Source organism: Eschrichtius robustus, chromosome 12 (assembly GCF_028021215.1).
Source record: "Eschrichtius robustus isolate mEscRob2 chromosome 12, mEscRob2.pri, whole genome shotgun sequence".
In the NCBI taxonomy this organism is placed as follows: Eukaryota; Metazoa; Chordata; class Mammalia; order Artiodactyla; family Eschrichtiidae; genus Eschrichtius; species Eschrichtius robustus.
In genome coordinates, this window is record NC_090835.1 from 26,556,404 (window position 1) to 26,571,199 (window position 14,796).

At 39.1% G+C, this 14,796-nt stretch overlaps 1 protein-coding gene across 2 annotated transcripts in view; it reads right to left on the reverse strand.

Moving 5' to 3' along the window:
- The window catches only part of SYNPR (synaptoporin), a 296,686-nt gene that overhangs the window by 196,295 nt on the left and 85,595 nt on the right, over positions 1-14,796 (reverse strand). The window contains exon 2 of one of the 2 annotated variants that reach the window (XM_068557842.1): positions 2,662-2,744. The exons of the other annotated variant lie outside the window; for it this stretch is intronic. Within the exon in view, the coding sequence (XP_068413943.1) occupies positions 2,662-2,685 (24 nt within the window). The 5' untranslated portion in view covers positions 2,686-2,744. The remainder of the gene's footprint in view (positions 1-2,661; positions 2,745-14,796) is intronic. 2 annotated transcript variants of the gene reach the window in all.

Genomic DNA, 14,796 nt, shown 5'->3' on the forward strand with positions numbered 1-14,796 from the left:
CCATGCTCAATGGCCTAATACTGACCTGGCTTCTGACATCAAAAATCTTCAGAACTAGTAAGACCTTAGGAATTGCTGAAAGCCATGATTTCCTAACTGTGGCAATCTGGGTCCAAGAGTTCCTCAAAGGTACCTCAGAAGCTGCCAGAAGAGGAGAATGGGGGAGTAATCGGAGGAGGGGAAAGGAAAGGAAGAAATAAGTGAAATGAAGGCCCAAGGACTCTGGGCCCCTCAGTTCTACTTCAACCAGAGTAGCTCGATTTCTGTCTGTTCCATACATCAGAGTTCCAAGTAAGAGTTTGTTAAAGGGTTCCACTGCATTAAAAAGTTTAAAAACTATCAATTTGAATCAACTCTCTCATTTTCTAGATCCATGACTGGAGAGAGGTTAAGTGGTGGGCTCCAGGCCTCAGTAAACGCAGTGCCAAGACTACTCCCAGATACCTTGTCACCCAGCAAAACACTTCCTCTTCTCTCCCTTCTTTAAAGCCTCTTAGAGCTAACCTACTCCACCATATTTTCATGTCAATGCCCTTAAGGCTTCAGACTGCTCCCTTATTCTATTACTAGAGAATCATAAGCAGAGAGTTCTCACAGAAAACAAAATAAAACACAGGTATGAAATATTTAACTTTTACTGTTTGCCTCTTTGTCAGATTTTGAGTACTGGTGGTCCCTGAGCTGGAGGGAGAACTCAGCCCCCCATCACACATCTTTTCAAACCAAAGACCTGACAGCCCAGAGACTTAATCAGGAGTGTTCTTGACGGGTTAAGATGTTGTCAGTCTGGGAACTGAAGATGTTGGTTGGAAAAAGGCGATACCTGAACCAATATTGTTTCTGAAAGGGAAGTTGATTTAAGGATGTCTCGGGAAGGAGTGATTGAAAACTTCTCCCGCACCCTCTCCCTCTAGACGTGGGATATTGACTAGCCCACAGAGTTGGTTTTATAATTTTCTTCCTCGGGTTTCTATAAAACCTGTTTTGTCAGAAAGGGAGCTCTCGAAGTTTCATTTTTAGACTAATAGCTTTTCTTGGAAGAAAGATCTTGAGGAGTCTTGTGATATGATGAATCACTGAACTGAAGGGCAGAGAGTCCTTTCCTGGAGAGGGCATGCCAGCCTCAGAATTAATTAATTGTGGAGCTGACGTCATACAAGGGACTGTCCAATGTGCGGGTATAATCACCCCAAGGGGGTAAATACGCAGCCAGCAACAGCTGGTCGCTGTCTGGGCAGGAGTTCAACTGTAGATGGCTGGTTATGCTTGAGTGGTTATTATTAGGTTATTCTTAAGTAATAGCTAACTTTATTAGGCTTCTTACCATGGGCTGGGAATGCTCTCAGTGCTTTCCATGTTTTCACTCATTAAATCCTTAAAAAGGATGAGGAAATTGGATATTGAATAGGAGAGATGCTCACCTTTACAATTAAGAAACATTTTTTTTAACCCCAAGGGATGATTTTGTACACACTAAATAAGAAAAAGAGAAGAAGATAGAAAGAAAATTTGAAGTACAATATCCAATGCAGATAAAATTATAAAGTTAAATACATTAAAAAGATAATGTACAGATAATATATCTATATAATATAGATAATATAGATAATATATAATGTCTATACATGCAATACTTGGTATATATTAAACATTCAATACTTGTTATCTGTTATTGCTAGTTAATACTACTATTACTTCACATGTAATGGAGAGACAACACTTATGAGCTGTGTGACCTTAGGGAACTTGATTAGTCTCTCTGATTCTCTGAATCTCATCACCTCCATCCGGAAATAGGCATAATTATAGTACCTATGACACAGGGTTGTTGGGAGGTTCAGAAAAGATAATGTGTGTGTAAAGTGCTTAGCACAGTGCCTAACACACAACAACCACTCAACAAACAGAAGCTAGTCGTTTTGTTACGGTTATTATTATTATTGCAGATATTTGGCAGCAGCATTGAAAATGTGTGCCACCCTTCTGGAAAAACACTAGGATAAATTCACATACTAAGAGTCATAAAGAGGCTATTTCTACTTCTGGAAATTTATTATAAGGAAATAATTTAACAGAGTAAAGAAGCAACATGCAAATTGCCTTTGGTAGCATTATCTTCAATAATCTTGTGGTTGAGGCAAAGAAGGATGGACATCCAACACAACTCTCTGAATAACATGGAAACCGGAGCCAGAAACCAGCAACCAGTATGATTTTCCCTTCAAGCATCAAAACTGTTTAATAATCAGTAGTCAAGCCCTGAAGCAAGTCTGATTTAAACTTATTATTACCCACCATGTGTGGGTTATAATAGCGCACTGCTTTTCATATGGTGGTATAAACTAGTAGATTCATATCCTGATGAATGTGCCTATTTAAACTGAAGATTTTTTCAGATAAACTTTGCCCCATAAATATGAGATAATTGTAAACTTTATCTGATGCTAAAGCTCAGAATTGCTTTAGCGGTTAATATTGGCTTTTGGCTAAAGCACTATTTAAAGCATGATTACTTAAGACATTTTTATTTCTTTGAACATATTTCTATTCTCTCAGAGGTAAAATCCTGGAGAAGTGATTCTGAACAGAATGAGACTTGGTATTTCAGCTTTCTTTGGTTAGATATTGGCAGTGTGGCCTATAGCAATTCAACATACTTACCGCCCACGGAAATCTGGGGAGCATTTCCTCTTTAGAAGAAAGCTGAATGGCTCCTTTGATCCAAAAAGGTTGCAAATGGTTTGCTTTAAAGGTAAGAGATTTCACCATGATTAAAAAAAAAATGTGGATGCAATTGCCTAATTCTTAAGAAAGCAAGAACAAAAAGTTAAGTACACTTAGAATCTCATTCAATATTGTCCTCAGGGACCAAACCAGGAGATCCTCAATATGAATGTAGTTTTCCAGTTTTTCTAGTAATAATCCCTTGGACAGAGTCAAAACAAGATTTAATTTAGACCAAATTCTGGATTAGAATGAGTAGAGTTAAAAACTAGACTCCAACATCAAATTAAACAAAAAGGAAGAACAAGCAGAAAATAGAATTACAAAATGTGTTACAGGTAAGGAAAAAGGCTAAGAGAGCTTTAAAAGACTTGTTCAAGGTCACTTGAGACTTGTTCCAAAGCTCATATGATCACCAAGCATATATTTATTTTTTACCTACTATGTGATAGTGCTATGATCTGGGGAAAAGTATTGGCTAAGATGAAACACAATCCTGACGTTGGGGAGATTACATTCTGACAGGAGAAACAGATATAAAAAACTATGATTAGTCAAATAATTAATTAGCATTATGCCAGATGCAATGAAGGAAAAGCACACGGTGTCTTGAAGGAGTATACCAAGAGAACTGATCTGATCTGGGAGGTCAAAAAAGATTTCCCTGAGGAGGAGACATTTATGTAAGGACATGAAGTATGAAAAGGAAAATTTTATTTATATACACTTTTAGATAGGTGTTAAAATTTTGCCTACTTAGAAAGTATTTATAATATGTATATAACAGACCAAAAATAGGAGCCATAATATGTAAAGAACTTTTTTTCAATGAAAAAAAGAAAATGTTCTGTAGACAAATAAACAAAGGCTATGAAATGAAAAGCTCTCCATCAACAAGGAGATAGCAATGGCATACCATTTATTATTCATTAAATTAGCAAACATAAAGAAATACGTCAATATTTCCATGAAAATGTGGGGGAATAGTCACTCTCTAACACTGATGAAAGGAGTAAATATAAAATGTGCAGCCACTTCAGAGACCTGTATACTCTGTGACCCAATAACTGTACTTAGTATTTACCTTAGGAAAACACTCACATAACATGCAGAAGGAAACATGCATGAGACTATTTATTGTAGCCTTATCTATGTTACAGAGAGAGAGAGAGAGAGAGAGAGAGAGAGAGAGAGAGAGAGAGAGAGAGAGAGAGAAAGAAAGAAAGAAAGAAAGAAAGAAAGAAAGAAAGAAAGAAAGAAAGAAAGAAAGAAAGAAAGAGAAAGAAAGAAAGAAAGGAAGGAAGGAAGGAAGGAAGGGAGAAAGAAAGAGAAAAAGAAAGAAAGAAAGAAAGAAAGAAAGAAAGAAAGAAAGAAAGAAAGAAAGAAAGAAAGAAAAAGAAAGAAAGAAAGAAAGAAAAAGAAAGAAAGAAAGAAAGAAAAGGAGAGAGAGAGGGAGGAAGGAAGGAAGGAAGGGAGGGAGGAAGGAAGCTATTTAACAGTAAGAAGAGGGATAAAATATATGTTGGTGTATTTGATCCTGTTCAAAATCACACAGCTTTTCCAATGAATGGTTTATGTCTCTATGTAACAAAATAATAAATGTCCAAGCATATTTCTAGTGATTTATAGTTGAGTCCAGCTACAGAACAATGCATATAGAACGATATCATTTACGCTAGATTCCCACCCATACCATTTAGTTTTCCAGGGCCATATACATATAGAAAAGCATAAAAAATGTCTAGAAGAATCAAAATAGACTCACTATAGTGCTTGCCTCTGAGGAAGGAGGCCAGATGGGAAGTGGGATGTGAATCAAGAAAAACTGGAGATTTACCTATGCTATTTTAATATAGTTTTTTTCCCAAGAATAATTCATTCATACATTACTTGTGTTAAGAAAAGCTAATAAAAAGAAAATGTTGCTTACTGAGTGACAGCATTAAGAAAATGGAGGCCTCGTTCATTATCACTTTACAGAAAAAGCAGAGTTTCCACTTGGGCTGGATATTATGGCTGAACCATCAGGCACCTGAGGTATAACTGAATTCCTGGGATGATGATGAATAATAACACTTTCCATTTGTTCAGCGCTTTGCAGTTTTCAAAGTTCTTCCCCCATACATTATCTCCCCAGATTCTCACAGCAGCCTTATAAGGATGCAGCTCTATTCCCCAGATGATGCTCAAAACCACAGAGAAGGCACCAGATTTCCAAAATTCCATAAACAGACACACACAGACACACAATGCCATTTCTTCAAGGATCATGAAGAGCCTTATTTTAGGGGTCCTTCTGTGTATATGGTCATCCCTCTGGTTGGGCAAATGTGGGATGGAAAACAGTAATTTGGAGAGTTTGTGTACAATAGTGTAACCTGAGAATCTATTTGATTTTTGCCTCTGAAACCAGAGAGCAGTATCATCTCTGAAAACTTGACTGCCTGGAATTAGGCAATCTAATATCCCACTCTGAGTATACTAATGCGAGACCTTGAAGGAGGGATGTGCGGTGCCATTACTGGGACTGATTCTTGTGTCTTCTCTTCTCCATGATAAACGTAACATTACACAAATATTAATTATTGATGGGCATTTAGTTAGGCAATAGAGTTGCTAGTCCTAATGGAGTTGGAGATGACTGATAACATAAGCTCACACTTAGAAGGTTCTGTTCATCCCTCACGTCTGGTAAGAGGCAGCACAGCTTAGGGAAGAGCAATAGACATGGTCATCAAGGACCACCAAAGTTGGGCATACTTGAATTATTATTTTGCCTCTGTTATTTTTTAGCCATTAGACTTCGGGTACATAAAATTACTTTCATAAGTTACAGTCTCCTCATCTGTCAAATGGGGTTAGCAGAGGAGTTCAAGCAGACTCTGAACCCATTCATCTGGGTTCACACCTCAGCTCTGCTACTACCTTCCTGTGATCTCCAACGAGCTACTTAATATTTTTTTTTTGCCTCATTTTTCTCACCTTTAGGAGAGGTAATAATTGCACCCACCTCATAAGGTTGTTGTGAGAATTAAGCCAGTATGTATTTATACACACACACACCCACAAACACACAGACATACCTAATGTGTGTGTGGCACATAAATTCTCATAGGTATTAGCAATTATTATGATTGCCCTAATATAGTATACAGCACATAGTAAGTCCTCAACAAATGGTAGTGGGTGCTAATGGTGCTATTGATATTACTGACCCTCAGAAACAGAATTCTTCAAATTCAGATAAACATGAGGCCGGATTCCTCTATCCAGGGAGAGGTGCAAAGTGGTACTCAGTAGATTCCTGTTACCTGAATGACTAACAGATACAAATGTCCTCAGGAAGCCAAAATAAAGGCCTATATGAAATGGAGAGTCACAAAGACACACTGGTGCCAGTTTTACGGACTTGCCGTGTCACAGTGAGGCAGAGTCTGCAGTGGCCTAGGGCGGGCCCCAGGGAGGGACTGAAGGACGGGTGGCAGGTAGGAGTCCACCAGCCCATTTTGAAGCCTGGCTAGAATGTTCAGTAGAGATGGAGAGGACTCTAGGAAGGTCCATCCCCGATGCTTTCCCCCATAAATAGGCCAAAAGCTTATAATTAGAAAAAGCTGGGTTGTGATGAAATTCAGTATATCTAATTTTAATGATAATTAATCCATTCAAAAAATATTGAGGACTTACTATGGCCCAGCACTATCCTTGGCATTGAGCATACACTTGGGAGTACAGTAGATATGATCCCAAGCTTCACGGGCGCACAGTCTACGGGGAAACACAAGAAAGAGGGCAGAGGGTTCTGGAGCAGCACAGTGAACTGTGGAGGCATCAGGAAACCCAGGGAGCACAGAGAACTTCCAAGGAGGAGTAGCTGGGAGAAGTTAGAGATGAGCATTCCAGGCAGAGCAAATGCTGTGAGAGAAGGCATTGAGGAAAGGTGTGTTTTTAAGAGAATTAAAGAAAAAAATCAGGCTGGAGCCAGAGGATGACTAGGAATGTGTGAAAGGATGAAGACTCCGAGGTCTAGGGCATTAAAACATTTTGCCCAAGTTCACACAAGAGGATGCTTGCCCACAATTGTCCGACCACAACACTGCTCTATTTCCTCTTACATGGTGCTGTTGGCATTATATTCCCACGATGGCAAAAGAGATACATGTCCTCAGAAAGCAATCATCAATGACACTGTATCCTATTTCAGAGATCAGCCCAGATTCCTTTCTTTCAGGTGTAAAGTCTCATTTATCTCTAACCTTTCAGTCACTCACATCAAAACCCATCACACTTGAATTTCATAGTCATTCATCCCTTTCTGGGTTTCCTGCCTTTGAGGTATTTAACAGCCACCTGGGTACCATCTGGAGAACGTATTCTTGCTACTCTGATTTGTTAAATGCACCATCAAGAGAAAGTCCTGACTGAAATTCTATCTACTTCTGTTCAATCTTTTGACTAAGATTCAAAATTGGGCTGCAAAACATATTTGTTGATCATGATCTTTAGAGAGAGAACTATTTCCCTGTTGCCAATTTGTGTGCAGGGTGGAAAATGCTGAGATATCACATGTTTTTCCCTTCATGGTGCTAGGACAACGTTAACTATCCTATGAAAAGATGGATGTCATTAGTGCTTGGTCCACTTTAAAGGCTTTTCATAGGTTCCTAATGGAAAGTGAGATAATACTGTGGAAACAGAATAGAACCCAGAGTGTGCTTGCTATTAACTGTAATGATAGTTCTTAATTAGTGAGCACCCCCTATGTTTCAAAGAGCTTTTATGTACACATCAACAACTATCATAACACCAATCCTGCCTAATCAGAATTATCAGCCCCATTTTATATATGAGAACAGTGAGGGAAAAAGAATTGAAGTAATTTGCCAAATAAAAGTGGCAGAGGTGTAATTTTCACTTTGGTATGAAAGGATGGTAGATGTTAGGTGTTTTATCTGACTGGCATCCACATACCCCATATATCACAGCCAAAGAGCATCAGTCCCAGAGTTGGCTGGAACCATTGATAGGGGAGACACTCTTTCTGTTCAGTACTTAAACTGGGATGATGTAAGCCCACGATCATCAATAGCCATCTTAGGGGGAACCTGCCTGAGCATGGAGCCAACCTGATAACATCATTTGGACTGGGCCCCAGTCAGGATGAGCCTCACAATTTTCTCTTTCCTCTCTTTTTTATGCTTAAGATATGCTTTGTTTATTTGGAGCCCCCCAAAAAATTTTGTCTGGAGTCCAAACTCACACTCCATCCATTTAACGCCACGTTTCTCCATGTACTATGCACAAGGGGAGCTCAATGAAACATACTCTTTTATTCCTAACTTCTCTCACAGCAGTTTCAAAGATACCACCACTCTTACTCTTGCTGATCATAATTTGATAAAAATAAAAGCCCAGTTGTAGCCAAAATTCTAAATCTCCTCATACAAAGGCCAAAAAGATCTAATTTCAGAGATCAGGACCACTATTTTTTTAAAATATAATAAAAACCATTTCTCCCTACCCCTTTTTTTCTACTTATGGAAATTTGTGTTGTGTGAGCAGGTATCAATTAATAGCTTTGGGAATCTAATATTAAATTTCTGGGTATAAATCTAATAACTCCCTGGACCTCACGGGGCTCAGTCTCTGCACAGCCACTGTTTAAATGTACCATTAAAAAAAATATATACATATAGCTTGAAAAGTAACTCCAGATTTTACTTGAATATTAAATGGCATCCAGTTCATAATGCACAGTATGGTGGATGCTGTGAAGGGCCACCCAGATAGCCCTTCAGGAAGAAGCGACCTATTAACCCAAGCTGTGGGTCATGCCGCCAGCAGACAGCACCCGGCTGGCAGCCCCTTCAGGGATGGCTTCAGATGAAGAGGGCCGCCTTGCCCAGAGTCCTCTCCTCCTTTCCTGGGACAACCCACAATCAATGGCTGACTGATGGTGGGGACAGCTCTGAAGGGTCATCCTGCCTTCAGAACTCCTGCAGGCTCAGCTGAAGTCTTTTTCTGACTAGACTGTGGCTCATCTTCTTCCTCTGCCTGACCCTGCTTCCTCTCCCCAGGTGTTGACTCAAGTCCTTGCTGATAAATGTCCTGAGTACTCATCTCTGACTCAGGGTCAACTTCCTGGGAAACTCAACCGTTCACACACAGTGATATACCCATCCCCAAGATGTTTCCCTCCCCTCGAGCTCTCACACCCACAGCGGCTTCGCACCTCTCATTTCAAACCCCCAGCTCCCTCCATAGCCCCCGCCCCCTTTTTCCTGTTTCCCCGGCTCCCCCTTCTGGCCCAGCTCTTTGATAAACTTGGCCTCTTTGACTATGATTGTGTTCCTATATTCCTTCCCGCTCTGTCTTTCTCTACCCACACTCCAAATTCTGAAGCTAGGTTAGTAAAGAGGAGTCTTTGGCTGGATGAGAAAGATTTAGGAGAATACATTCAAAGTTGTTCTAATCACATAGGATCACAGCAGTGCTAAAGTTCTCTTAACATAGTGGTAAACTTAAGTATGGAAAGAGGCAGGGGCTGCAGTGACATTTAGAGATCATTACGATGAACTTGCCAGTGGAAAATTCTAAAGGTTAAGAGACGTAAAGCCCATCTATGAGAAAATCACAGATTTGTACCCTTCCTTCCGAATATTTTGGCGCTCTACATTTTTACATTTATTTAAAAAGTAGTGATTGAAAAAAAAAATACTGTTGTCTACTTGGATACGAGGTAGTACATGGATGTAATGAAAATTGCAAAGGTGGTATGCAAATAACTAAATGAGAGGAAACCCTCTCTTGTGGGGCTGTTGTGGGGATCAGGTCAAATCATTACGTGAGCATAACGCTGTGTGTGAGTGCCGGAGTTTGCTTTGCTCTATGAAACATCGCATGATCTATTAAAGGATAGTCCCGATTTAGAGAGATGGCAGTTCTCCTAAGAGGACTACCAGGCCAGATACAACCTGACCCCAGAGAAATGGGATTCTTGAGGCGCAAGACCATTTGTTTTGAAAAATCCTAATTATCTGGAAAGAAGAGCCGAGGCCAGTTGGCAGGGTCCCCACTGTCTTGTCAAGGTTCTCCTGTGGCCAAGATGCAGAAGCGTCCTCTGGCACAGCCTGATGTGCTGACCTTGGGCAGCCCTACGCTGCGTTCCGCAGGACCAGCCCCCTGCGCCCAGCAGGTTGACCCTGGCTGGCTGTACAGCCACATCCCTTAAGGGTGAGCCCAGGTCAGTCACCAGCAACGGAGGCTCATCGGAACACAGTGAGTCACAGTCAGATTTGCATGTTAAGAAAAAAAAAAAACAAAAGAAAAAGAAAAAAGGAAGTAAATATAATCCAACTCTGCTCTGACTCTCATAGAAGATAATTACAGCCAAACAAGAAAATTAAATGTCAAAGTGCCAGACTATATTATAATTAAACAAACACACAGCAGGTTCCAGGAGCATTAAGAATGCCATCGAAAAGATTCAAGCAAAGCCTGTTAACGAGGAAGGCAGACACCTTGTCATTACTCCAGAACTCAGCACTGCCCCATGCCTTCTAAGATGGCAGGCGGCAAAGGAACACGTGGACTCCTACAGGGGAGGAGAAGTTTATTTCTTTATTTTGGGGGTGAGACAATCAAGCTCAACAGCCAAGGCAGAAGCCATGGGGTCAATTAAAACAGGGTTCAAATGCCACTCAGCATAGGCACACTCTGTGCCTCCATTTCTTACCCGTAGAATAAGAACGAATAACAGGCGGTTATGAGAAACGTGGGAAGCCATCCACCGTGGAGCTTCATCTGTAACAAGTACTCTGAATATGTTAGCTGTGTGCTACCACAATAATTAGTACGGACCATAGACCTGATGCATTATAGGGAGCCCGGAGGTGCTGAACAAGACGAAATTAAGGTTAATGACCTTCTAGCTAGTTACGATTCCCAAGATATAATTCAGCATTCATCGGGTATGCTCTTGATAGGGCGAACGTTTGGTCTTGAGTCTCTCAGCTTTGAAAGTCTATGCAGGACTTTTAGTTCTGAGAGGTTAAGAACCATATTTGTTTTTTCTCCATAGAGTGACTTACATATAGCACGTGCTTCAAAAGAGTTGTTGACTGACTCCATCACTAAAAGAGCATTAAACAGCATATCATGTATGTTTTCCCAAACTTGAAATAGAGGGTTTTCTCTTGGCCTCATAGAAAGTCTAACCACATACTCCCAGTCCTCAGCCACTACCTCATTTGAAAACATTTTCTAGATAATTTTTGGAAAAGTATAAATCAATGGTAGCAGAGAGGAGAGCTAGCGGTGCTATTAATGTTACAGCCAAATTATGAGTTTATGTTTCTTCAGTGTGAAGGGAAGAGTTCTAAAAGAAATTTCCAGTTTACTGAGTGATTTCATTTCCATGCTTCCATTTGATTTTGATGAACATTCTCAAAGAGTTTAAGCCAATGATCTTCAAATTGTGGGGCACATTCTTAGAATGAGAGGTAATATTAGGTGATACACAATATTAAATGACATTGAACCACACTATCAAAAATTACTCCCTTTTCCATTATTTTTCAGTATTTCTTATTACACCCAGGACAAAGTCTCAGTTTGGTGCTAGCACATCTTTAACACCTCCGTAATACTTACTAAATAACCTTCAAGAGAGAAAGGGAAGGAGAGAAGAAGGGAGAGAAGGCAATGAAAGGATGGGGGGAACATATGATTGTCACCTTCAAAGCAGTGAGTAGTATTTAGGAAGATATTAATAATACTTTCTTCTTCATTGTAGTTACCTTCAGAGTTATCTACTCAAAGAAGGGTATCAAGTACATACTGAGTAAATAATAATACTGGAGGTATCAGTATAATGCAAAAACCGAGGAAGTGGTTTTAGGTGAGTAAAGTTTATATTTGCTGTTAAGTATGAAAGCTGGGGCCAGGGGGTCCTCTCAAATCTAAATCTTATGCTCTTCCCCATTTGCAGCAACATGGATGCAACTAGAGATTATCACACTAAGTGAAGTAAGTCAGAAAGAGAAAAACAAATACCATATGATATCACTTATAAGTGGAATCTAAAATATGACACAAGTAAACCTATCTATGAAACAGAAACAGACTCACAGACATAGAGAACAGACTTGTGGTTGCCAAGGGGGAGTGGGTTTGGGGAGGAATGGAGTGGGAGGCTGGGGTTAGCAGATGTAAGCTATTATACACAGAATGGATAAACAACAAGGTCTTACCGTATAGCACAGGGAAATATATTCAGTATCCTATGATAAACCATGATGGAAAAGAATACTTAAAAAGAATGTATATATATATATATATATATATATATATATGTATAAATGAATCACTTTATTGTACAGCAGAAATTAACACAACATTGTAAACCAACTCTACTTCAACTAAAAAATTTTTTTTAAAAATCTTGTGCTCTTTCCACCTCAAGAATGCCTTCTAAATTATTAAGTCATTTCAAGGACAAGTGTGAATAGAGGTTAAGAGTTCTCCTCTCTAGTTAGAAAGATCTGAAATTGAATCCAGTTTCAAAGCCAGTAGCTATGCTTCACTGGACAAGTTACTTAACATCTCTAACCCTTGGTCTCTATTTTTTAGTAAAGGAGGTAATAATAGCACCTAACTCACAGGGTTGTTATGGTGTCTGAAAGAGAAAAATCAGTATCAAGCATTTGGCACAGTCCACGCACATAGGAACTCCATAAATTTCTACTAAAAAATACTGATTACATAGCTGGAGGCATCACACTTCCTTCTTCATACTATATTACAAACTGTGTTACAGCTACAGTCATTAAAACAGTATGGTACAGGCATAAAAACAGACACATATACCAATGGAACAGAATCAAGAACCCAGAAATAAACCCATGCATATACAGTCAGCAAATCTTTGACAAGGGCACCAAGAACATACAATGAGGAAAGGATAGCCTCTTCAATAAATGGTGTTAGGAAAACTGGATATCCACATGCAAAGGGATGAAACTGGATTCCTATCTTCATATTCAAAAAACTTAACTCAAAATGGATTAAAAACTTAAATGTAAGACCTGAAATGGTAAAAATCCTAAAAGAAAACATAGGGAAAAACCAACTTGACGTTGGTCTTGGCAGTGATTTTTTTAGATATGATACCCAAAGAACAGGCAACAAAAACAAAAATAAACCAGTGGGACTACATCAAACTGAAAAGCGTCTGCACAGCATACGAAATAACCAACCAAACGAAAAAGCAACCTAAGGAATGGGAGAAAATATTTGCAAACCAAAAATATGATAAGGCATTAACGTTCAAAATATATAAGGAATTCCTACAACTCTATAGCAAAAAAAACAAACAACCCAATTAAAAAATGGGCAAAGGACCTGAACACACATTTTCCAAAGAAGACATGCAAATGGCCAACAGGTACATGAAAAGGTGCTCTACATCATTAACCACCAGGGAAATGCAGATCAAAACCACAATGCCATGTCACCTCGCATCTGTTAGGATGGATATTACCAAAAAAGACAAGAGATGACAGGTTGGGTGGGATGCAGGGAAAAGAAAACCTTTGTACATTATGGATGGGAATGTAAATTGGTCCAGCCATTATGGAAAACAGTAATGGAGGCTCCTCAAGAAATTAAAAATAGAATTACCATATGATCCAGCAACCTCCCTTCTGGATGTATATCCAAAGAAAATGAAATCTCTATCTCGAAGAGATATCTGCACTCCAGTGTTCACTGTTCCATTATTATGGAACCAACCAAAGTATCCATCAACATATGAATGAAGAAAATGTGATATATTCAAATACATATATATAGTTCACCTATATCTATAAAAGACATATAATGAAATATTATTTATCCATATCAGAGAAGGAAATCCTGCCATTTGCATGAACCTGGAGGACATTACGCTAAGTAAAATAAGCCAGACACAAATAGGTAAATGCTCTGTGATTTCACTTACATACGGAATCTGAAAAAGTTGAACTCATAAAACCAGAGAGTAGAACGGTGGTTTCCAGAGGCTCGGACGTGGGCAAAATGGGGAGATGCTGGTCAAAGGGTACAAACTTCCAGTTATACGATGAATGAGTTCTGGGGATCTAATGTACAGCATGGTGACTATAGTTAATACTATACTGTATACTTGAAATTCACTAAGAAAAGCTAACTATGTGAGGTAATGGATGTGTTCATTAAACTTGATTGTAGTAATCATTTCACAATACATATGTATATTAAATCATCATGTACGACACTTTAAAAAAATCACGTGTACAACCTAAATATATACAATTTTTATTTGTCATTCATACCTCAACAAACTGGAAAAAATACTGACTGAAAGGCTTAACATCAGAACTTTGCCAAATGCTTGAACATTCTAGCATTATAATGGGTGGTTATTTTTACCACCATGAACCGGTCTACCTTAGGACATACCGTTAATTTCCTTTCTAGGACAAATTCTAACCATGGTTAAGGAATTCTAAGGCTTTTTCCTGAGACTGACTAGTTGAGATATAGGAAACTTGAAAACACATTTCGGTCAGGCAAAGATAATGTCATAAACAGACTCTGGGGAAGAAAGGAGGTGAGAAATTGACCTTAATTGAATCTCAACAAAGGATGCTCTATTTAGAAGTAAAAGATACTATTTTGCAGGATGTAGATTAGTATCCAACAAATTTTAGGAATGTTTAAGAAGCACTCACTCTGGGCTGCACTCTCCACTAGGTGCTGGGGATACAGCAATAAATAAGAGAGACCCGGGCCCTGCCTTCACAGTGCTGCAATGAAACGTTCTCAGACTCTAGCCCTGAGGTCACACAACCTTCCTAGCACTATTCGAGAAAAAAGCATAGCCAGAAAGGAGCAACCAAGTAGGCATTAGGTAACTGGAGTTCAGATCCAGCACTGACTGCCTTCAAATCATGTGATGCTTTGGACAAGGCATTTTTCCTCTCTGGGTGTCCACGTCGATACAACAATGTCATTAGGTGTTTAATCTGAGTATCACAAATATTAAGCATTTACCTA